This window comes from Benincasa hispida, chromosome 5 (genome assembly GCF_009727055.1).
Source record: "Benincasa hispida cultivar B227 chromosome 5, ASM972705v1, whole genome shotgun sequence".
In the NCBI taxonomy this organism is placed as follows: Eukaryota; Viridiplantae; Streptophyta; class Magnoliopsida; order Cucurbitales; family Cucurbitaceae; genus Benincasa; species Benincasa hispida.
This window is the reverse complement of record NC_052353.1, coordinates 29,117,418-29,143,264: the sequence shown is the minus strand read 5'-3', so window position 1 is coordinate 29,143,264 and position 25,847 is coordinate 29,117,418. Positions and strand designations below refer to the sequence as shown.

Genomic DNA, 25,847 nt, shown 5'->3' with positions numbered 1-25,847 from the left:
CTCTTCAAAGGACATTAGGAGAGTATTTGAGGACTAATTGAGAAGAGACTATGTGATGCATTATTTTATGATGTGGAATTATGGAAGAAATGCAATGATGAAAATGCGTTGAGCACTCAAGTTTTCTCAGTGGAATCCAAGTGTAAACCCCACTGAGTTTCCTGGTAAGTCCAGGGTCGAACTCAGGGACTTGAGAAAACAGGTTGCAGTGGTAATTTTTCAGAAGACTTTGCGGTAACCGATAACTCAAATCGTTGTTGGTTTTGTTTGTTACAGTAATGAAAATAAACAAATGTGGCGAAGTTCGAACAGAGTTGATAAAATGGAAAATACGATGAGTATGTGGTGAACGGGTTGAGAAGGGGTTCGGCTAACACTTCCTAGGATGCATTCATGCTATGCGATCATGCAACACGCATACAATATTAAACCATCTCTCGATGCGAATGCTACGGCTTCTAATGCTAGAACTCATGTGATATCTATAGGACCTACACAAAAGCCTCTATTCTTATTTATGTGATGACAAAATGACATACACAAAAATAAGGCGACCACATAATATTATTCCTATCTCTAGGATGCATGTGATGCAGGTTGGTAAACAAAGCTTATCTCTAAGTCCCTATCTTTTGTTTATGTAGTTCAAAACTTGCTCTCTCGAATCTAGATTCTAACCTAGCTCTCTCAAGTCTTAGGTTCTTTCTTTAGACTCTCTCTCGAGTAGCTCTAAAGGGGTGTTTGGCACAGCATAACACAAGATGAAGTACAAAATAACAATGCAAGAAGAGAATAAAGAGACTGATAGCAATCTCTTGCTTCCCAGGCTTTTACAATGTCTTTTCTACTCGTGTTCAAAAGATAATCTCGCTCTCGCGAGAGTCGACCCGCTCTCTGCTTTTACGCTTCCGGGTTCTCTCTCGAGTTCCCCTGAGCAATCTTCCGGCGTCCCTACTTTTCCCTTGCTCCGCCTTAAAAATAAAAGAAAACTATGAACACGACTAAAGCTCCTAAATCGGTGAACAGGTGAACTTGTTAACCCCCTTTCTGAAGGATGCCTTTGGTATTTATAAAGCTCCAGGGGTGAAGGGCGGCTTCTCTCTTATGATTGCACAGATGGGATGGCTTTAATTCCCCGACTGATGCGCTGAATATTTGTCACCGAAAAGATGAATGTACTCATTATCGTTAGCGGCTGTCAACTAAATTCAAATTTGACTGTCATCAGCTTTCTGTCCCATCATGATTAATGGTGCCTTTCACCCAGATGCACCCACCAAGTTGCACCGGCTCTATGTGGTAATCCTTCTTAAGCAGATGTTTGTGAACATAAATTGTAACGCTCCAAAGTTTTTTTAAAAAAAAAAAATAGGACAAAGAAAGAGCAAAAAAAGAAGGGAAATTATTGGCTATTTTGGGAATAAAGAGTTAAGGTTTTAAAAGGGGGGAGGGGGGTCTTGGGTTGTGTGTAAAAAGAAAAAAAGGGAGAAAGAATTTCTTTTTTCCTTTTCTTCTTCCTCCTCCTCCAGCCTCCCCCCCCCCCCCCCCTTCCCCTCCTCTTCTTTTATTTTTTTACCCTTCAGTCGCTGTGAGTCTCTCCAGCACACACCGCTCGCTATCAACCAAGTCCATTCGCTTCTCCGCCGTTCATCCTGCCACTAGCGCTACTCTCGCCGACGGTTTCCGTTCGCGACTGGCGTGTTTCACGTACATTCGTCGTAGGGTAGTCTCCACCGACGCGAGTCCCGCCCGATCTCCGGTCCTACTATAGTCTCTCTTCACCGATACCACTATGTCAAGGGTCTTTTCCCCGGGGGCCTTCATTTTTAAGTTCCATCGCACGTCAAGATGTTCTTGTCATTAGTCGAAGCCAATGCGCGTCTCGTTCGTTGCACACCAGAACAGTGTCGGTTGTTGCCGATTCGTGGTTGGTTTCGTGGGGTAAGTTTCGATTCCCTTTTTGCCAGCTCACTGTCTTTTGGGGTTCTGGGGCCTTAATTTGTGTTTGGTTTTCAAGAACGATGTGTCGGTGACGGATAGTTCTCGAGCGGAGTCAGGTCTTGTTTTGGGACAGTTAGTTACCCGAGGTAAGTGGTTTACTGCTGTCTAGGATGTTATAGGCCTGCTGTGAAAGATTTTTTATTTCATATGTGAAACTGTGATGAAATCTTCTATGGTTTTTTGTGCTGAATTCGAATATGTTGAATTTGAATGTATTCTTGAGAATGATGATTTTTGGATGTAAGATTAAAGGATACTGTGATAAGGCTGAAGCATGAATATAATGTGTTAAGGCCTGATGTTGAGCAATGATGTATGAGTTATATGATGTGTTAAGGCTTGATGTTTGAGTCCTAATGTATGAGTTATGAGTATGAGTTATGGGTAAGTATTGATGTATGAGTTATAAGTAGATTAAACAGTTGATGGAAATATGGGGAATAGTGTTAAAGATTTAATGTTAGTGTCGTGGCCTTGATTGCATGGCTTATGTTAAATTATGTACTGGACGTTTGTAAGCTTATGTCCATATGAGATTTTAGTGACTGTTAGTGTACCATTAGGCCATGCACATTGCCTGTGTGAGCCTTCGGGCCACGCCCTATGTTTATGTACGGTGTCCTTTTTGGGATCACCACTTGTAATTATGCTGTGACCTTTGAGTCACTACTTATGAAAGCGTGCCTTCGGGTTCGCCCCTTATGCCTATGCCTATGCCTATGTTTATGATGCCTTTGTGCATTTTTGGCCCAATGGATAGACTATTAGGTCACTGAGTCGGCCTAGTAATGGGCCACTTACTGAGTATATTTTTATACTCAGCCTTTTCTCTCCCTATTTTTTAGGTAAGAGTAATGACAGACTGACGCATGACAAGAGAGATTCGTGACCTGGCCATTAGGACGTTTCATTGCTTCCGCATATAGTATTATGTTCTGAATTTTGGTTTAGGAGTTAGGAGTCTTCCACTTTTATGCAAAACATATCAATTTTATTACTTAATTTCAAATAGTTGTTTTAGTAGAAGTTAGGGGTACCCCGCCTAGTAAATTATTTTATTTTATTTTGCTTTAGTTTTATGCATTATTATTTAATTATGTCTTCCCATCGTTGCTCGTTTGAGCATTATTAAACAAAATTTTGGCTTCTTTAATTTGATGATTTAAAAGACATTGTACGATGGAGTTTATGCATGCATGAAGTAGCATCCTAGAATGTTGTAGGAAACTAGGGTCATTACAGTTGGTATCAGAGCCTAAGTTTTAGGTTCTGCAGACTGACTTACATCGTGAGTCTAATCGGTCCCTATGGCCATAAATGGATCTTTCGTCATCGCCAGGTATGTCGTTTTAAAACCTTTAGGGAATTATATATATACATGGAATCCTACTTATGTGCTATCGTTTGATGGTTTACCCTACTAGTGTGTATTAAAGTGTTGCGTGTGGTCACTAGGTATGGCACCACGAACTAGAGGAAGGGGCGATCGAGGCAGGAAAGTAGTTGGGGAGTGAGACCCCAACTTTCAAGAACCCGAGGTGTAGAGTGGAGAGGTGCAGGACCCGCCACCTCGCGATCCCTCTAGGTCAACCTGGCAGAGGGTTAAACCAAGAAGCAGGCCTCGAACTTCGACTGTACCCCCACCAAGACCTTCGTCCTTAAAAATCCCAGTAGAATATACTGCTATGACTGCAGCTATTGGGAACGTCGTCACGCGGGCCATAATGGGACAGCTAAGGGGCATGGTGGCCGAGCAGATCACCCAGCACGTACAGTCACAGCAGGCACCATCCTCGTCAGACCCGTTACCACCAGTTCAGAATCAGGATAGGGCCACGAGTCGGACCGTGGCAGGCCCTTCATTGGAAGCTGGATACCTGCGAGATTTCAAGAAGTACTATCCCCCGACGTTTAACGAATCCTTAAAAGACCCCACAAAATCAGAATTATGGTTATCCACTGTTGAAGGGATCTTCCAGTACATGAGGTGTCCAGAGGAGCAGAAGCTGCAGTGTGCCGCTTTCGTTCTCATCGACAATGCCAAGCATTGGTGGCGCTCGACTGAGAGAATGATAGAAGCCGCTGGAGGCCAAGCCACGGGGGATCAGTTCAAGGAGCAGTTTTATGAGAAGTACTTCTCTGCTCATGTGAGGTACAACAAGCAGGCTGAGTTCATGAACTTGAAGTAGGGAACCATGACAGTGGAAGAGTATAAAGAGGAGTTTGACAAATTGTCTTGTTTTGCCCTTGACCGGGTGTCTACCGAAGCGAAGAGGTTTGAGAGGTTTGTACAGGGACTCTGAGACGCGGTGCGAGGCATCGTGCAAGCCCTGGAGCCTCTCCCCTACGCTGCAGCCTTCCGAGCGGTAGCACGCGTGGGTTGTCCTTCAGGGATAGAGTTTCTGAAGTCCTTGACGAAGGAACCGGCCCCCGGCCGAAGAGGAAGGTTGAGCAGAAAGCTCCGGGACCTCCGCAGAAGGTCCAGAGTACAAGCAGGCCAGTAGGGCATGCTCAACGGTAGGCTACGACTTTAGGAGGAGTTTAGAGGGAAAGGCTGGTATGCAAGTCTTGTGGAAAGTGTCATTGAGGACACTGTCTGATTGGCACCGGGACATGCTTCAGATGTAAGCAGGTAGGGCATACGGCAGACCAATTCCCTAATAGTGGTTCCGGAAGTGTGGGGGTCAGCCCCCGAGTTCGCATCAGGGTAGTTCAAGCCGACACCAACAGCAGGGTCGGGTCTATGCCACCAGTCGTCAGGAGGCTGAGCACTCAGGAACAGTGGTGATAGGTACACTCCTAATCTTGGGGCATAATGCCTTAACATTGTTTGATTCAGGCTCGTCCCACTCTTTCATTTCGTCATTGTTTGTAAAGCATGCCATGTTAGTTTTGGAGCCTTTGGGCTATGTTTTGTCAGTGCCTACACCGTCGGGAGAAATTATGATAGCTAGTGAAAAGATAAAAGCATGTCAGTTAGAAATAGAAAACCGCACCCTCGATGTGACTTTGATAGTATTAGATATGCGCGATTTCGATGTAATTCTGGGCATGGATTGGTTAGTTGCCAACCATGCTAGTATAGATTGTTTTCGTAAGGAGGTGAATTTTAACCCCCCTAGAGAAGCCAACTTTAAGTTCAAAGGGGTCGGGATAGTAGTTTTACCTAAGGTGGTTTCAGTAGTTAAGGACAAGAGGTTGATTAGCCAAGGTGTCTAGAACATATTGGCTAGCGCAGTGGACACAAGGGAAACCGAGGTTGCACTAACCTCTGAAACAGTTGTGAGAGATTATCCTGATGTATTCCTGTAAGAACTCTCAGGATTGCCTCCACCAAGGGAGATTGATTTTACGATTGAACTGGAGCCAGACACTATTCCTATATCCAAAGCTCCGTACAGAATTGCTCCGATAGAATTGAAAGAATTAAAAGTTCAATTGCAGGAACTACTTGATAAAGGGTTTATATGACCCAGTGTTTCCCCGTGGGGTGCACCAGTATTGTTTGTGAAGAAAAAGGATGGGTCGTTACATTTATGCATGGATTATAAGGAGTTTAATAAGGTGACCATTAAGAATAAATACCCCCTTCCTAGAATCGATGACCTGTTTGACCAGCTACAAGGTGCTACCGTATTCTCCAAGATTGACCTACGGTTAGGTTACCACCAGCTGAGGATCAGAGACAGTGATATTCCAAAGACAGCATTCTGATCCAGATATGGGCATTATGAGTTCATTGTAATGTCCTTTGGTCTAACTAATGCTCCAGCGGTATTCATGGATTTGATGAACTGGGTGTTCAAGGACTTCCTAGACGCCTTTGTAATCGTTTTTATTGATGAAATTTTGTTATACTCCAAGACAGAGGTAGAGCATGAGGAACATCTTAGGAAGGTCCTAGGAACACTACGAGAAAACAAACTGTATGCAAAGTTTTCTAAGTGCGAGTTCTAGCTATGAAAGGTGTCCTTTCTTAGGCACGTCGTGTCGAAGGACGGGGTTTCAGTGGATCCAGCTAAGATTGAAGTCGTTACCAATTGGCCCCGCCCTACGACGGTCAGTGAGGTGCTTAGTTTCCTGGGTTTTGTTGGATACTATCGTAGGTTTGTAAAGGATTTCTTCAACATGGTCATGTCGTTGACCCAGCTAATCAGGAAGGGAGCTTCGTTTGTTTGGAGCAAGGCGTGTGAGGACAGTTTTCAGGACCTCAAGCAAAGGTTGGTTTCAGCCCCGGTTCTCACTATACCAGACGGCTCCGGGAACTTCGTGATTTACAGTGATGCTTCCAAGAAGGGTTTGGGTTGTGTGCTCATGCAACATGGTAGGGTGGTCGCCTATGCCTTCCACCAGTTGAAGAACCATGAGCACAACTATCCTACCCACGACTTGGAATTGGCAGTGGTAGTGTTTGCCCTGAAGATCTGGGGACACTACTTGTATGGGGAAAAGATCCAAGTGTTCACCGACCACAAGAGTCTGAAATACTTTTTCACCCAGAAAGGATTAAACATGAGGCAGCGCAGGTGGCTCGAGTTAGTAAAGGATTATGACTGCGAGATCCTCTACCAACCAAGTAAGGCGAATATATAGTCGATGCCCTCAGTCAAAAGGTAGCTCATTCGGCCGCGTTGATCACTAAGCAGGTTCAACTGTGTAGAGACCTGGAACGAGCAGAGATTGCGGTGGTAGTGGGGGAAGTCACTTCGCAGCTAGCCCAGTTGACAGTGCAACCAACCTTGAGATAGCGAATTATTGATGCTCAGTAGGGTGATTCCGACTTGGCTCAGAAGTGTTGTCAGGTAGGGATAGGTCAGGCAAGTGAATTTTCTATATCACCGGACAAGGGTCTTTTGTATCAGGGACGGTTGCCAGCAGATGATGGCTTGAAAGGGGAACTGTTGGTGGAAGCTCATAACTCTCCATTCTCGATGCACCCATGTAGTACCAAAATGTACCAAGATGTGAAATGATATTACTGGTGGCCCAATATGAAAAGGGAGATAGTTGATTATGTCAGTAGATGTTTAGTCTGTCAGCAGGTGAAGGCCCCGAGGCATAAGATAGCAAGCTTGCTACAACCTTTAGATGTGCCAGAATGGAAATGGGAGAGCGTGGCTATGGATTTTATTACGGGGTTGCCCAGAACAGCAAAGGGTTTCTCGGTGATTTGAGTTGTGATAGACAGACTCACCAAGGTGGCACATTTTATTCCAGGGAAGCCCACGTACGCGGTGAGTAAGTGGGCTCAGTTATACATGAAGGAGATAGTAAGGTTGCATGGTGTGCCAGTGTCAATTGTGTCCAATAGAATCTCCTTGTTTCACCCCAGTTTTTAGAAGAGCTCCCAGGCAGCTTAAGGTCGCAGTTGAACTTCAGTACATAACGGTTTCACCCCCAAACTGATGGGCAAATAGAACGTTTAAAATAGTACATTATGGAGGATATGTTGCGCGCTTGTGCGTTATGGAAATTCTCAGGGAGTTGGACCCCACTTGCAATTTTGGCAAGTGTTGGCTTATAATAACAGCTTATTAGGCTACCAATGGTATGTCGGCCGTTAAAGCTCTTTATGGTAGATGGTTTGCAGTCTCCCGTTTTGCCTGGAGTGGAGGTGGGAGAGAAAAACTAGTAGGGACGAAATTAGTGGAGTTTACTGAATGAAGCCATGCAGAAAATCAGGGCCCAGAATGCTAGCAGGCACAAAAATACGAACAGAAAACTTACACGAGCTCATGCGAAAAGATGTTGGGTTCGAAGCAGGTAACAAGGGTTCCTGAAAAGTGGCACGATGAAGTGGTGTTCTGAAGATTCGAGAAAGAAGGGTAAGCTAAGTCCACAATTTTTTGTAGGGCCATTCGAAGATTTTGAAAGTAGGTCGTTGATTGTGGCTTACCATTTGGCCTTAGCAACCGTCCCTCTCCGTGGTCTATAAAATGTATTTCAGTGTCTTCAGTTGAAGGAAGTATTTAACAGAATCTGTCGCATAATGGTGAGCTTTCTAGCCTTGCAACTAAATGAGAACTTGAGTTACGAGGCAAGTTGTGGCCCAGGAAGGTGAAAAATTTTTGCAGCAGAAGGAAGTCACTGGTAAATGGTCTATCGTATGAATCATCAAGTTTGAGGAAGCTACTTGGGAGCGAGAGGAACAAGATAAGGGCACTGCAGTCATAGCTCTTCAGGATTAGAACTTTTTGAGGAAACGAAAAGTTTATTAAGAAGGGAATAAGTGTAACACTCCAAAGTTTTTTTAAAAAAAAAAAAAAAAAAAAAAAAAAATAGCAAAGAAAAAGAAGGGAAATTGTTGGCTATTTGGGAAATAGAGTTAGGGTTTTAAAAGGGGGGTCTTAGGTTGGTGTGTAAAAAAGAGAAAAACAATAAAAGGGAGAAGAATTCCTTTTCTTTCTTCTTCTTCCTCCTCCAACCAGAGTCAGCCCCCCCCCCTTTTTTTTTTTCCCTTCAGTCATTGTGAGCCTTCTAACACCTGTTGCTTCGCACGCAATCCAAAGTCCGCTTTTCTCGTCTGCCGTTTCGTTCCGCACCAGCGCCAAGCTTTCTTGCCATCGGTTTTTTCGTTCGTCCGACCTGGGTAGTCTTTCGCCGCGCCGTTCATCGAACAGAGTAGTCTCACCCGCGGCGAAGTCCGAGTCGCACCGAGCTTCTGCTTTCCGCCCTCTGTGAGTTCACCCGCAAGTCAGTGTCTTGTCTTAGTGAAGCCCATGACGCGTCTCGTTCGCTTGCACACCAGAACGAGTGTCGGTTGTTGTCGATTCGCGTGTGGTTTTGTGTGGTAAGTTTCGGTTCCCTTTTGGCAAGCTCACTGTCTTTTGGGTTCTTGGGCCTAATTTTTTGTTTGGTTTCAGAAACGTGTGTCAGTGAAGGGAGTTCTCGAGCGGAGTCAGGTCTTGTTTTGGGACAATGCGTTACCCCGAGGTAAGTGATTTACTGCTGGTTGCCCTAGGATGTTGTTAGGCCTGCTGTGAAATATGTTTTATTTCATATGTGAAACTGTGATGAAATCTGCTGGGTTTTCTGCTAAATTCGATATGTTGAATTGAAGTATTCTTGTTGTGATGAATTTGGATGTAAGGATTAAAGGATACTGTGATAAGGCTGAAGCATGAATATAATGTGTTAAGGCCTAATGTTGAGTAATTATGTAAAAGTTATATAATGTGTTAAGGCTTGATGTTGAGTACTGATGTATGAGTTATGAGTATGAGTTATGGGTAAGTATTGATGAATGAGTTATGAGTATACTGAAACAGTTGATGGAAATATGGGGAACATTGTTAAAGTTTAATGTTGAGTCATGGCCTTGATTGCATGCTTATGTTTAATTATGTATTGGACGTTTGTAAGCTTATGTCCATATGAGATTTTAGTGACTATTAGTGTACCATTGGGCCATGCACATTGCCTGTATGAGCCTTCGAGCCACACCCTATGTTTATGTATGGTGTCCTTTTTGGGATCACCACTTGTAATTATGCTATGACCTTTGAGTCACTACTTATGAAAGCGTGCCTTCGGATTCACCCCTTATGCCTATGCCTATGCCTATGTTTATGATGCCTTTGTGCATTTTTGGCCGAATGGATAGACTATTAGGTCACTGAGTCGGCCTAGTAATGGGCCACTTACTGAGTATATTTTTATACTCACCCTTTTCTCTCCCTATTTTTCAGGTAAGAGTAATGATAAACTGATACATGACAAGAGAGATCCGTGACCTGGCCATTAGGACGTTTCACTGCTTTCGCATATAGTATTATATTCTGAATTCTGGTTTAAGAGTTAGGCATCTTCCACTTTTATGCAAAACATATCAATTTTATTATTTAATTTTAAACTGTTGTTTTAGTAGAAGTTAGGGGTACCCCGCCTAGTAAATTATTTTATTTTATTTTGCTTTAGTTTTATGCATTATTATTTAATTATGTTTTCCCATCGTTGCTCGTTTGAGCATTATTAAACAAAATCTTGGCTCTTTAATTTGATGATTTAAAAGACATTGTATGATGGAGTTTATGCATGCATGAAATAGCGTCCTAGAATGTTGTAGGAAACTAGGGTCATTATATAAATCACCGCAAAGCCTTGCGGTAATGCAATGCTCGTCCGATGATTTCTTGTGATCGCTCTTTTTGTCTTGCGTCAATGCATATTCTGCATAAAAATACAAAAATCAACTGTTTCTATAAGATAAACGCATGCGACCGCATTGTTATAAACTTAATGCTTTTGGACGCAATCTAACATATTTTATCAATGCAAACCAGCATTGTTTAAGAACTTAGCACTGTAATAACGTGCATTTCTGCCCATTATCAACTATGCATTGATGGAAGAACGCATGCGTTGTTAGCAAGGAGATTCTGTCAGACAGGAAGGTCTGGAAGTAGCATCAACTTGGGACGAGGAGTTCTCTCAGAATACTCATGCGTTTGAAGTGATTTCAAAGCCACCTGAAAGCTAAAAAAGTCAAGTTTTCAGGGTAGGGCTGCTGGAGAAGAAACTCAAAGGAATCGGGCTGGAGATTAAGAAAAATACAGAAGGGTCGAGCTGTCAGGTAAGCTGGGCTAGTCTTGATGCTTTAAAGATTTCGGTCAAACCACGATAAGTTCTAAGATAATATTTTGAGGTAAGCTTTCTGAGACATTTTAGAGCATATTTATAGAAGGAAGTATTTCGAGATAAAGCCTAGAACTATGAGTAATTTGAGCTTTAATTTGAATCTGGCATTTAGGGTTCAAGAGGAGCCCGGGAAGATCAAGGAACTTTTAAGAGAAAAATTCCTATCCTTATCAAGGTGAGTAGTAATTTCCTTTAAGTCTTAAAGCATATCTTTTAGAGTAGATTTTATATGCTTATGTTATGAATGAGTATCTAGCATGAGAATGAGATTATGCGATCGGGATGGTCAAGGGGTCAATAAACCTAGTTCCTGAGCCCGAAAGCAAAACCTCACAGGATGGTCAGGGGATCGAGAGGTCTAGTTCCTGAGCATGTGGGAGGATCCTTGTATGGGATGGTCAGAGGGCCGACGGGCCTAGCTTCTGAGCCCATGCGCAGGGAGCTATGTGCACATAGGAGACATTGGGAACAAAGGGGAACTCAGCAGAGTAAGCATTCATGATTAGTATTAGTTAACTATCTACCGTGTGTGTAGGTAGAGAATAGACTCATTCTAAGTAGTTATCAGTTTAGCTACCGTGCATGTAGATAGAGTTGAGAACAGACCCATTCAAAGCTGAGGTTTGAATGTAACCTCGTATTTATGATATGCTTGTTATTTATGAGTTGAAATAGACTCTAGAAATTGCTTACCATTCACTGAACTTTGTGAAACTCATTCTTTTCTTTCATATTTTTCTTCCCAGGTAGCGAAAGGTGAGGAGTTCCAGGGTGCTACTAAGGTCAAGGTCTGCCCCATGCTATAGTCGCACTTCCAGAGGGTTTGAAAGAGTGTTTTTTGTGAACTTTGTAGTTAAGTCTTGGAGTTGTATAAACATTACATTGTTGTAATAAAATGGGCCTACTTATTCAGTTGTTGTTTATCTCCTTGACTTAAAGTTTACTAAGAGTAAAGAGGTTCAGATGGATTGTAGGTATCACAAAAGGGTGGTATCTGTAGTCCCTCACGCCTCTCCTCAGGCTCAGGAGTGCGAGCTCGGAGCGGGGTGTGACAATAAATATTATCTAATTATTTTTAATTTAAATTTATTTTAATATTATCTTATTTTTTATAATTCACAGAGATCGAACAACAATAGACTCTGTGATGTTGCAAATGATCCAAACTAGGTTCTTGCTATATGCAGTAACAACGAGAGCTATATGGAGGAGAAACATTATATGTACGATATACCTATTGTTCCTCCACTAGTTCCTAGATGTAGGGACCTATTCGAGAAGAAGATGAGTTTGATGTTGTTGCCCACAATATGGAAGAATTGCCCCCTATAGTGTAGATGTAAAGCCAAACTGATTATGTTAATTCGATGATAATGATGCCAGCATTTGGTTCAGAATATTATGATTCAAAGGTTGGTCCATCGTCTTCATACGTGCATGGACAAGGCCATGGCCGTGGAGAGCATAATAAATATTTATACTATGAAGCGCCTACAAAAGTACAAGAGCAACATCAAGAGGAATCAGAGTAACCTCAGGTTCAGAGTCAACGACGGCAACCAGCTCGAAATCGACGACATTCGCCTTGTGGGACACATTGCTTTTTTTTAATTATTTTTAAATGAAGGATAATAGTTGTATTAACATAGATATTTTAATTTACATTTTGTTATTTTTAAATTAAGGAAGAAAACGTGAATGAGATAATATTTTTTATGATAATTTTTAGAGTTAATTTAAGGATTGAAGACAATATATTATTATAAAAAATTAAGATAATGGTGGTCGAAAATAATAACAAAGGGAGGTCAAATATAATAAATAATAAAATGAAAAAGGGAGGTCGAATATTAAAATAATAAAATGAAAGGGAATGAAAAAGTCAAGTGTTCAACACTCGACTTACCCTTCTTGATTTTTAAACGCTCAACTTCTTTTGTTGAGTTTTGAAAACTTGACATACTAAAATTTAAAAAAAAAAAAAAAAAAAATACAATATTTCTCTAAATTATGGTGAAACTACAATATTTTTCAAAATAGTTTTAAAAACAACAATATTAATCTAAATTTACTAGTTTGAAAAGTATTTAGAAATTTATGGTAGTTTTAAAATTCCGAGGTGGGGAAAAAAGTTAAAAAAAACCATGTCGAGTTCAAAAGTTACCTACATAGGTTGAGATTTCAACCCTCGACACCCTCTTCCTGACCTAAAATAAATATTTGAATTTGTTGAGGATTCAAATTCGACCTACATTTGTCGAGATTTCAACCATCGCCTTGTCACTTCATTCTGTCGATGCCGTTTTCTCAGGCCCTGCTAGATGCCAACGTCTACTGCATGCCAACCTTTGATCGAACGTTTCCTATGCCCTGTCGCATGCCAGCCTTGACCGAATCTAGCAGCTTCACCCATGGGTCGAGTTTTGAACACTTGACCTATGGGTTTTAAAACTCCTCTCCACCCATTTTTTCCATATCATAAGTTTCTTTCTTCCTCTTTGTCATTCTTCGTGGTCTCTTTCCTTTCATGTTTCTTGTTGTCGTTCTCTTCTTCAATTTTTTCTTGCCTTCTACCTTCTGCTTTCTGCCTCCCAATCTTTTCTCCTCATACTTCACCGATCACAAACTATACAGGTTTAATTCACTCTACTAGATTTCTACTTTTTAAGAATAATTATAAATTTTGTTTCTGTTCTTATATATTATTGTTTTTTTTATATAGTTTTTACTGCTGTTCGAGAAACAAATATTCAAAAAGCGGTATACTTTTGATGAACTAAATTACTATTCTTTTATTAAAACTATAAGTTTTAGGTTCTAATACTATTATATCTTTTTGTAGTTGTTGTCAGATAACAAATAACAAGAAAAAAAAGGTGATCGTTGTCACTGTGAAGGAAAAAAAAAGAACTACTATTGAATTTGTGAGTTGAATTTTAACTTTTATTTATTACTAGTTATTATTTGTTTATGCTAAATATATCATTTTAATTCCTTATATATTGATGTTAATATTTTTTTTTTAATATTAGTTATATATTGATATTACGCTGAATTGAATAATATTTTAGATCTATGATGTTTATGTTAGTCTACCATGTTAATATTTTAAATCTACTATGTTAGTCTCAATTCAATAATAGTTTTTTAATAGTATGAATTCACTAATATTGATATTATAATGTTAGTAGTTATATATATATAATGTTAGATCTACCATGTTAATGTTTTCTTTTGCATTTTAAATAACATTAATGTTAAGGGGTTTTAGTGTTTATTGTTGTCATTGAAAACATTAGATTGTAGACATTATATTTTGTTCGTACAATATGTTTTTTCTAATACTAGTTTTATCTACATTTTTCGTTTATTGTTTTTTAATAAAAAAAAAAAGGAATAATCTTGTTTAGTTGTCATTTTTTATATGATATTCTATCTTTTAGTATTGTTTTTAAATTAAAAGGTTTAGTAATTTGTTTTTTTTTAATAAAAAAAGTTACTAATTTAATGACTTTTTAGATTTTTTTATCCCATTTGATTTTTCTATTTAACTTTGATGTTTATAGTTTAAAAAATTTAGTTTATAATTTAACACAAAATTATTAATTTGAGTGATTTGTTATATATAATTCTTATAAACTTTGATGTTTATAGTTCAAAAACTTTAGTATTTTTAGTTTAATACATAATTACTGTGATTTTTTTAATATATTTCTTTTGATATTTTATTTTTTTAGTATTAACTTTGAAAAATAGTTTAAAAAAGTTTAGTATTAATTCGAAGTTTAAAGTTTTTTAGTATAAAAAGTTTTTTTTTTTCGATTCTTTTAGTTTTAATAATTTTGATGTTCAAACTAAGTTTTTCTTATATACTTTTTATATTTTTGTTTTTGTGTTTTTTCTTTTGTATTTAAGTTTGATAATCAGTAAAATAATTAGTAATGTATTGTTTGTCTTTTTTCTTTTAAAAAATGGTTGAAAAATGTTTGAGATTTATGTTGTTTACAAATGGTAATGTGATTGATGGTGTTGATGGAGTTGATTATGACCAACCACCATATGGGGGTTTTAGCATAAATGTGAACAGTAGACTTGTTTTTTAATAATTAATTGAAATGTCAGGGATATGAGAGCAAATCGATTAGAAATAATATATAGACATCCTAATCTAACACTATAAAGATCAGTAAGATTTATGTCATTCCTTATTCCTGATGAACAAGCAATGAACTTGATGTTCTCAATCGCGATGCCACTTCCGAATTTAGTACATTTATATGTTAATGTGTGTAGGGTAGGGTTGGATATAACTTGAATGTACCCTTTAGTCAATTTGAAGGACTCAATGTATTGACCCTGATCTAGAATCAGTTGCACCACCCTGTGATGGTGAGATATGGTGGCTAACAATCAATATAGAGATTTTAAAATAGAAACAGACGATGAATTTAAAGAGTTGGATTTTGATGATCGCGAACATGAGTTACCTTTAGATACATTCAACGATTTGGATATAAATGTAAAAGATAGCATTCGAGAACACGACCCAATTGTAGCTCCTATGGATGTTGACAATACCCAATTGTATAAGAGGATGATTTGTCAAGACAAAGAAATGCTACAACACGTGGTCAAATATTTTGCTATTAAGTGTCACGCACCATATGAGGTTGTGGAATCGACACCGACGATTTGGGAAATTTGGTGTAAAAAGTGGGAAGAATGTTGCAGATGGAGACTTCGTGCAACAACGAAAAAGTCACATGGCTTGTTTGAGATCACTAAATATGTTAATCAACATACATGTTTTTACTCAGAACTTAGTCAAAGTCATGTGCGGTTAGATTCATCGATGATTACACTAGAGTTTTGTGATGTCGTAAGAGAAAACCCATTTATCAGCGTGACATAACTACAACCTGACATAGAAACAAAATTTGGATATCATGTTCCTTACCATAGGGTGTGGGAGGGCAAAAAAAAGGCGGTGGCTAAAGTGTTCAGTGTCACACCCCTTCCCAGATTACCCTTCTTAATCCAGAAGTGAATGTGACGACAATAGTTACCAACCCTTTTGTGGCACTTACTGTTTAACTTACATCCTTAAACTGCTTAGATCCCTAAATACATATATAAATTCACCAAACTAATGAAACTTTAAAAAAAAAAACCTCAGAACACTAGGGATCAACAATAACATAACTACATCATATTAACATATACAGAGTTCAGCGGGTCCCAATATACTTTACTAGTCCCTAATATGAGCAACACATGTGTACAGACATTTACAAAATAGACACCTAAAACTTCTCTTTAGGCTTTGGACTTTTAACTGGAGTCCTTGAGTGGTAGAGTAGCATGACAATTACCTCTTAACTTACTAACCTCAAAATTTCAGCTTCAAATTTGGTTTCTATAGCTCGAGAACTTCAAAACATTGAAGCCTGTTCAGACTGTCCGAAATTCAGACTTAACCCGACTTTTCATTCAAATTCCTCAACTTCCACGGCTTTAATCACTCCGGTAACCCTCGAAATTTTCTTCCTCACATCCCTTTACAATTTCATCAAAGAAAATTAGGGTTTGCTCGAGGGAATCGATATAAATCGCTCTCATTCTCAGACTCATCACCGCCTTTCTTTTTCTTAGTATTTCTCTCTTTATTTTATTTATTTACTTATTTATTTATTTATTTACTTCTTTTCTTTCTTTTCTTTTTTTTTTAAAAAAAAAAAAATCAATTCCTCTTCAAATTCCTTTTCCTTTTCTAAATTCTACTTTCGTCCATTTCTTCCTTTTCTTTTAGATTAATTCCCTTTCTCTTCTCCTTCTTCGTTTTTTTTTTTTTTTTTCAAACTAACTTTTAACTTTAATTATTTTAATTGTTTCCTTTAGGAACAACTCAAGATCAAGGGCTTACATTCAGTGACTGGGACGAGTCATACAAATTGTTACCCATGTGGCTGTATATGATTAAGTAGACCAATCCAGGAATACGAGTAGAGTGGAGAGTGAAAGAAACGCCAATGAAGGACTTGTTATCCTAACTTTTGTATTTTGGGAATTTGGTCCTCGTATAGAAGCTTTTAATAGATGTCGACCGGTTATTCAGATAGATGGTACCCACTTGTATGAAAAATATCGAGGAAGGTTATCGATTGCTACACGAGTTGATTCAAATGGGCATCTTCGTCCACTTGCATTCGTCATTGCAGATGAGGAGTCTGCAAACTCATGGGGATGGTTCTTAAAACACTTGAGAGAATTTGTTACACACGAAAAGGTATGTTTAATTTCAGATGGACACGCTGGAGTTATCTCAGTAGTGAACAATCCAGCAAATGGTTGGATGGGACCAAAATGTCACCATAGATTCTACTTACGACATATCGTCAATAACTTCAATAAAAAATATAAATTTAACACATTAAAGCTTTATGTTTATCGTGTCGAATGTCAATTTAAAATTCAAAGTTTAATAGAGCCATTGAGGATATCAAACGAATAAATCGGAGCTATCTGAGTTTTTTTTACAACAATTGTACAGAGCAATGGACTCAAGCACACGATGGAGGGTTCAGATATGGGTGGATGACGACAAATCTAACAAGGTGCATCAATGGCATCCTCAAATGAGCTCGAATATTGCCGATAAATGCTCTCTCAAATAACATTCTTCAAGTGCATAAATTATTTTGAAAAAAGAAAAGAAGAAATAAGAGTTGTTTTAGAGCATCAAGATAAATACGCCCAATAATATTATTTTTTTATTGTAATTAACAATTTGTTTCAAGTATATTTATAATACTAAGTGAGTAAAAATTCAGGTACGCATACGAAAAATTTAATAAATGGGCTGCAAGATCTAGTAAACATGAAGCACAGTCATACAATCGATATGAAGGTGTGTTTCATGTGAAGATAGGATATCACAACTTCAATGCTAAAGAAGGAAATGTTCAAATATTAAGGCTAAACGAGTCTGAGCGGTACTGTTCATGTAACAAGTGGCAAGCGTTTGGCATTCCATACTCGCACTTTAACATGAACTATGAAGATTTTATTGAGGACTACTATAAACTGTCGATATATGTTGCATGTTACTCTCCTCAATTTTAACTTGTACTGCATGAAGATTACTGGATCACACAATCTAATATGGTTGTCTTACATGCTGACCCATCATTGTTGAGGAAACCTGGTAGACCAAAGAGTTCACAATACCATAAACAAGATGGATTGGACAGAACCAAGCGCTCGACTACGATGTGGGTTTTGTAATTAGTTAGGTCATAATCGAAGGAAATGTCCTTCGTTACGAAGACAAGCTCGAGATAGTTAGGGTTTTTTAGTATTAGCATTTTTATCTTGTAAAACTATTTTTATTGTGTTAATGATATTGTTATCTTGTAAATACTATTTCTATTGTGCAAGTAATATTTTTTATTATAATTTATTAAATTGTACATTATTATTTTAATTAAGTTCTACATTATTTACTTAAAAATAAATATTTTTTCTTTTAGATCATGGCTTTAAATCCAGGACCTATTGATCCCGATGTTCTGTACAACCAATCGATTCATCAATCGTCAGTTGTATGGCAAGATCGTACCACTGGCAAGATATCTTGTAGACATCAAGAGGCAGTTGTACATTGCACTATCCTACTCCACCCTCAAATACTATCGTTACTTCATACGTCCGGATTTTATGGAGTCACCAGATTGGGATTCATTCAGCTAGATTGGCATCTCATCACAGTACTAGTCAAGAGATGGAGACCTAAGATGCATACATTTCATATGCCCACTGGAGAGTGTACTATCACTCTACAAGACATAGAAGTGTTGTTCGAATTACTTGTTGACGTTAAGCTGGTCTCCAGAGTGATGTATGATGATTGGTTGCATATTTGTCAACTGTACCTTGATGTGACCCCACCCGCCGATAAAATTAAAGGATCGTGGTCAAGTTTAATATCGTTAGGGACACCGATGATGCAGACGAGGACACCGTCATGAGATATACACGAGCATATATACTGCAAATGATAGGTGGAAGTCTATTTTCTGACAAATCAAGTCATTTTGTTCACTTGATGTTCCTGCCACTGTTAGCTAACCTCATGATACAGGACGCTATTACCAAGTAAGTTGTTTCCTTTTCTTTCTATTCTTAAACACTTCTACTTAATTATTAAGTTAAAAATAATAATAAATAAATAAATAAACTTCTTTCCAGTTATTTTTTTACAATTCAATTAATAGATATATGGATATTTATTATATAACCTTAGTAATTAAATAGACAAATCCATTTTCTCTTTAATTGTTTTACTTGACACAATTGTCAATACTTGAATTTACAACTTTCTTTTCAACTTTTAGGCTATATATGTTAAAAAATCTTAAGTACTGCATGAGACAAACTTACCTAAGTTGAATAATATTATACAGTAACATATGTATATAACTTTAGTAAATTATGATACAATGTTGTTTCTAATTAAAAACAATATTTAGTGATAAACTAACTTCTAAGTTATAAGGTACCTATTTTAATTAATATTATCCTTTTACCAAACCTTCAACTTTCACTATTATTAATGTTGGGTTATTGTTGGAAAATATATTTTTCTCATAACTAATTATATTTCACTACTCAATAAGTATATTAACTCTATTAAATTTATAAAGAGAATTACAATACTTTTCAAATTAAATTGTTATATATCTTACTCATATTACTATTCCTAATGCTAGTGCTTTATAAATAATTCAATTTATAGGACCAAACTATAAGCAATAATTAAGAATAAAAGGATCACAATCAACAGAAGTTGTTTATCTCACCATCTCTTTAAGTTTTTTTTTTTTTTTTTTTTTTTTATGGTAGTGTACCTTTTGTTATGTTGCATTATTATGTTATTATTATGTTGTATTACATGTTTAAAACACATTTCTCAACAAGGGACCCCATGCATTATGTTTGTTCACGATGATGTAAAGATCAATTTTAATTAGGTATAGGTTATGCTTCCAGGGCTAGCAGGGCATGTATGGTTGCACTCCTCTAGACCCAATTCTTTGTCAAGTTTATGCTAGGGACTAGCAAGATATGTATGGTTGCACCCCTCTAGTCCAATCTTACGTTTATGCTAATGGTTGATGCTAATCATTAGATGGGTTAGTTTCCGCCTAAGTTCTCATCTTCTTACCAGGGCGGAGGAATTTATGTTGGAAGCGTAACCGACCACCTCATGTTATTATATGTTTTCGGTCCCAATCATATGTTTGCATGATATGTTGCATGTGATTGTGCATTTAGTCTCTACCTTAAGTGAGAACTACTTACTGGGTATATTATATACTCATCCTATTTTACAGACTTTGTAGTTAAGGACACAACGTAGGTAGCAAGACTGGACGTCGCTCAAAGGGCCAACCATCAAACTCACTATTATGGTCATATATGCATTTTGTATCACTGAGCTAATGTTTTATGGATTCTAGTGTTTTGTAAAATAAACTTTTTATACAGTTTTCTACCTAATTAATAAAATTTTAGATATGTTCTTTTGAAATTTTTACCAAAACTCATCTCATGATAGAAAAGTCTAAGTATGCATGTCGTAGCGATTGGACCTTAATATGTAAGGAGCTGGTTGTTACGATAATGATATTACAAGGCGCTATGTTACTCGTCCGGGAGCCGCTGTGGGTCACCTGGTGCATAAATAAATATTATCTAATTATTTTCAATTTAAATTTATTTTAAATATTGTCTAATTGTTTTATAATTCACATAGATCAATATAACAGTAGACTCTGTGATGTTGCAAACGATTTGAACCAAATTCTTGCTATATGCAATAACAACGAGAGCTATATGGAGGAGATACATTATATGTACGATATACCTACTATTCCTCCACTAGTTCCTAGATGTAGTGGATCTATTCGAGAAGAAGAAGATGAGGTTGATGAGGTTGACCACAAGTAGAATAATTTTCCCCTATGATGTAGACGTAGAGCCAAACTGATTATGTTAGTCTGATGGCGATGATGCCAACATTTGGTTCAAGATATTATGATTCAGAGGCTAGTCCATCATCTTCATACGTGCATGGACATGACCGTGGCCGTACAGAGCATAATGAATATTTATACTATGAAGCGCATGCAGATGTATCAGAACAACATTAAGAGGAATCAGAGCAACCTCAAGTTCGAAGTCGACGACGACAACTAGCTTGAACGACGTTCGCCTTATGGGACACATTGATTTTGTTAATTATTTTTAAATGAATGAGATAATAGTTGTATTAATATGAATATTTTATTTTATATTTTATTATTTTTAAATTATGGAAGAAAACGTGAATGAGATATTATTTTTTATGATATTTCTTAGAGTTAAGTTAAGGATTGAAGGTAATATATTATTATTAAGTGTTAAGAAAATGGTGATTGAAAATAATAATAAAGGGAAGTCGAATATAATAAATAATAAAATGAAAAAGGGAGGTCGAATATTAAAGTAATAAAATGAAAGGCAATGAAAAACACTTGACTTCCTTTGTTGAGTTTTAAAAACTCGACATATTGAAAAAAAAATACAATATTTCTCTAAATTCTTTTGAAACTACAACTAAATAGTGTTAAAAACAACAATGTTAATCTAAATTTACTTTTCAAAATACCATTTTTCTAAAAAAACCTAACACCTTTGATTCCCCCCTATTTTCTCAACCTCCTCCTTTTTCTCTCTCTACATTTACTATTATTGTACTAACCATAGCACTATTCTCTCCACGTCATCCCCTCTTCTTCTAGTTTAACTCTCCTCCATGGCCTAAAGCTTTAGATTCTTCCTTTTTTTTTATTTATTTAATCTTTGTCATTTAACTTAATAATTTAACTATATGATTTTTCCCTTTTAACCTTTAAGTCCTTGATAATAAATCTCAACTCATCTTCTACCTTCTTTTTCCCCAACACATCCAAAATCAACTTTAAAAGAAAAAAAAGAAGAGACCCACAATACTTGGAAATTTTCTCAAAGAAAACTTACCATATGAGATTTTAACCCACGATCACTTGTTCCACCTTCAAGCTCTCAAAGATTGGATGCAATTACCAATTTTATCTCTCAATAACTCTTTCTTCTCTCTCTTTTCGCCATATTTCAGCTTATTATTATTATTATCATTATTAGAACCCAAACTACCTCACCTATCACCTTCCCAAAACATCCAACATATTCAACATGTATCGTTCCCTCCCTTCCTCCCAAAATTCGAATGTGCGCTCACTTTTCTTTTCTTTTTAATTTTTATAAATAAAATAAAAGGAAATAAAGACTATATCCCTCAAATTGTAGATTTATGTGTATATATATACTTTTTTACCATTGATTCCTACTTCACTTCTCTCTTCTTACTCTTGGCCAAGGTTGTTAAATCGTAAAACGAAACGTGTATCGAAATTTAATTTGTGTATCGTGTATCGTACGTTTTAATTTGATAACTAACATATAAATATAAATATAAATATAAAACTTAAAATATAGAAATAAATAGTCATGAATTAAATTAATTTAAAATAAAAATACCTTCAAAGTTCAAATTTCAAAATAGTTAAGTAATGAAAATTGAAAAACATGCTCTACTGTCATTTAAAAAAAAAAATTAAAAAAACAATATGAAAGGGTGTGGTTGCTGTCGTCAATATCTTAAAAGTTAAAAAGTTAATAAAATTGATTGTTTTTATATTTTCAAAGTGGCCAAAAAACTTTCCATATCTTTTTTTGAGGTTTCAATTTTATTTTAAAAACAAATCTTTTCAAACCCTAAAAAGAGATGTGGAAAGTTTTATGACCACTTTAAAAATATAAAAACAAATTTTTTCAAACCCTAAAAGAAGATGTCTAAGTCTCTTCATTTTCCCTCTTTTTTTTTTTAACAAAATACATAATCTTTTCAAATTTCCATTTTGAAAATATAAAAACAATTAATTTTATTAACTTTTTAACTTTTAAGATATTCACTGCAGTAGCAACACCCTTTCATATTACTTTCTTTTATATTTATTGTTTTTATATTTTTATATTTTAAAATTAATTGTTTTTATATTTTTAAAGTGGGAGTTTGAAAAGATTATGTATTTTTTTTTTAAAAAAAAAAAGGAAAAATGAAAAGACTTTGGTATCTTCTTTTAGGGTTTGAAAATATTTGTTTTTATATTTTCAAAGCGGTAAAAAATCTTTCCATGTCTTTTTTAGGGTTTCAACTTTCCATAAGTTTCAATTTTAGATCTTTATTAGATATAGTTAGAACTTCAGATCCTTACTAGATACACTTCAAATTTCTACTTGAAGTAGATGCTTTAACATAGTGAAACTTTCATCAATATAGCCTAAATCTCTTTTATCACCAAAAGAATTGCCTACTTCAATTATTTTGTCCAACATTTTAGTACATGTTGTCAACTTTTTAGAGGACTATTTAGCCTTATTAAGTTCTTGCAAAATATTTAATTCTTTTTTCTTAAGCAATTTGATCAAATCATCTTTTTCACAACCATTATGTTCAAGAAATCTAATTTTATCAAATAATGCATTTTTTTCATCACAATCACAAACATCTTATCACAAGAGACACTCAATTCTTTTCAATTTTCACAACATGCTCATTTTCTTTAAAGCAAGCAATTTCATCGAGTACAGACTTATTTTTACTAGACAATGCATTGTATTTCTTCTTAAGCACAACATATTTAGAACTAAATTTTTCTAAATCATTTTGCATACTTTCAAAAACTTCAAATAATCATTAAAAGAAAGGAGTTCTAGAGTTCTCATCATCAAGTTCATCTTCTTTGTCACCATGTGCCACGAGACAAATGCATGCTACTTCTTCAACATCACTTCCACTTTCACTTTCATTACTTTCATCCCAAGTAGCTTTCATTGCCTTTTTCTTAGATTCCTTAGATGATTTGAGGAGTGGACAATCCATTCTTATATGACCTAGCTTTTACATTCTTTACAAATTACAACATCCTTTTTGCTCATCTCACATTTGACTCTCTTTGGATTGATAGGTGTTATTTGAATTGCTTCTTTTCTTGATGAAATTTTTGTACTTATATGAAAGATGGCAACATCATCTTCATCAAGGGAGATGAGATTTTTGTACTTACGTGAAAGATGACAACAAATTGGTTCAATATAACTCAACATACATCCACTTTCTCAAGCACCTCTTGGGATTTTGATTAAAAAAACTCCTTTTATTCTTTTCACATATTAAAATCGAACCATTACCTTGCTCATTTTTCGGATTCAAGAGCAAACTCGATCATTTTCACAGATTAAGATCAAACCATTACAATGTACAGAAGCTTTAAATACATACAATAAGCTCTCTAAATAGAATGGGTACACAAATTTAAGCTCATAATATTTAATCCTTACAATACAATAAGAAAAATTCTCTCAAGAATAAGATGAAAATAATGAAATTTGAAAGCTTTGAGAGAGAACAACAATGGTGGCCTTTTGCAATTTTTGAGGATTGTAAAGAAGTTGAATAAATTTCAAGGAAGATGAAGTATAAAAAGAGAGGGACGTGGAGGTAAAAATTGAAATTTGAATTTGGGCCATTAGATTGTATAAAAAGCCAAATCAAAAGTGAAGATTAAAAGTGAAAAAGTAAAAAAAAAAAAAAAAAAAAAAAAAAAAAAAAAAAGGTAATATAACATATTTTTAACAAAATATTATTATTATTATTATTCATTTGAATGTTGGGTCAAATTTCAAATTCTGTTTTTTTAACAAAACATTTTTCTTTTAGTTTTCATTTGATATTCTTTTTTAAGGAAAATTAAAAAAAGAATATGAAATCAAAATCTATTGCAAACTTAAGACCCCTGTGTCACACACCCACACCTCAAGTGACACTCTCTAATTAGTCCAATTTGATTATTTGATCGACATGTTACCATCTCGAGTATTTTTTCCATTAAACTTCTTTCAATTATATCTTTTTTGTTTGAACTTCGATTTCAATGATTCAAAATGCATTTGAATCATTGTTCTTAGCTCTAGGCTATGAACTATTCAAATTATTAATATTATTAGTAAATAAAATCAGGTTTATTATCATCAAAATATTAATTAATTAATTTGAGATTAAGGATCAAAAGCCAACATTCATGACCGAAGAATTTTAACTATGATATTAAGACTTTCACAGTAATATTTTCATGGTAAAGTAATCACAAGAAACATATTTATAGTATAAACTTTCTACATATATTATATTTTTATTCTAAAAGATCATTGGTAAGTAGTATATTACAATCCTATACCGTCCCATATTTCTAAATAAAGCCAATGTCTATTTGAAAATTAATTTGAGTTTTATCTAGTAAGTTAAAATGCCCTTGAGATCTCATTTGAGTAGATTAAAAATCAAAGGGACAAACAAAGATAATTGTATCTCTTTTGAATAAAACAAAAGAACATTTATTTATTTAATGTCTTAAATTTGTTTGTTTGAAAATGTGGTTCCTTATTGGATTTTAATTTTTTTAAATAAATAAATCTGAAGTTTATCTCTTAAAGTTTGTTTCTAATATATTTTCTTCTTAAATGAAACTAATTCAAAATTTTATTTGAGTTAGAAAGGGAAAAGGAAAAAAAAATAGGAAAAATGTTATTTTTAGCCTAAAAAGTTTTTTAATTGACAAAACTAAATCTTTTTCAAAAGAGGAAAACTTAGGTGTGACATCTCTATCTTTTGTTGTCCATCCATGTGGTGCACATTAATTGACTTACATATTATTATTTTTTAATAAAATTAATTATATATGGTTGATGTCTGTAAGTTTAGGATTGAAAGAAAATTTATATCTATCCCAAACTTTTCAACTTTTTTTCCCACACTTTCATGTTTCTTTTCTCTTTTCCCAAGTTTCAAGTTTTTTTTTTCCTTTTTACACATATTTTTCTTTTTTTTTTCTTTTTTTATCTTTTCAGATCTTTTCGCAGGTTTTAAGGTTTTATTTTTTCTTTATTTATTCTTTTTTTTATGTTTATACTTTTCTTTTTTCTTCCTTCTTGGATTTTTTCCTTTTTTTTGTCTTTTCAGATTTTTTCCAAGTCTTACATTTTTATTTTATTTATTTATTTATTAGGTT

General features: G+C 35.6%; 1 protein-coding gene across 1 annotated transcript in view; it reads left to right on the top strand.

Annotated features, from left to right (window-relative positions):
• The first annotated feature begins 4,884 nt into the window (after positions 1-4,884).
• Positions 4,885-25,847, top strand: part of LOC120077285 — an 84,014-nt gene continuing 63,051 nt past the window's right edge. The window contains exons 1-7 of the mRNA XM_039031175.1: positions 4,885-5,212; positions 5,324-5,462; positions 5,721-5,927; positions 5,982-6,459; positions 8,865-8,934; positions 9,092-9,152; positions 10,751-10,813. Coding sequence (XP_038887103.1) covers positions 4,885-5,212; positions 5,324-5,462; positions 5,721-5,927; positions 5,982-6,459; positions 8,865-8,934; positions 9,092-9,152; positions 10,751-10,813 — 1,346 coding nt within the window. The remainder of the gene's footprint in view (positions 5,213-5,323; positions 5,463-5,720; positions 5,928-5,981; positions 6,460-8,864; positions 8,935-9,091; positions 9,153-10,750; positions 10,814-25,847) is intronic.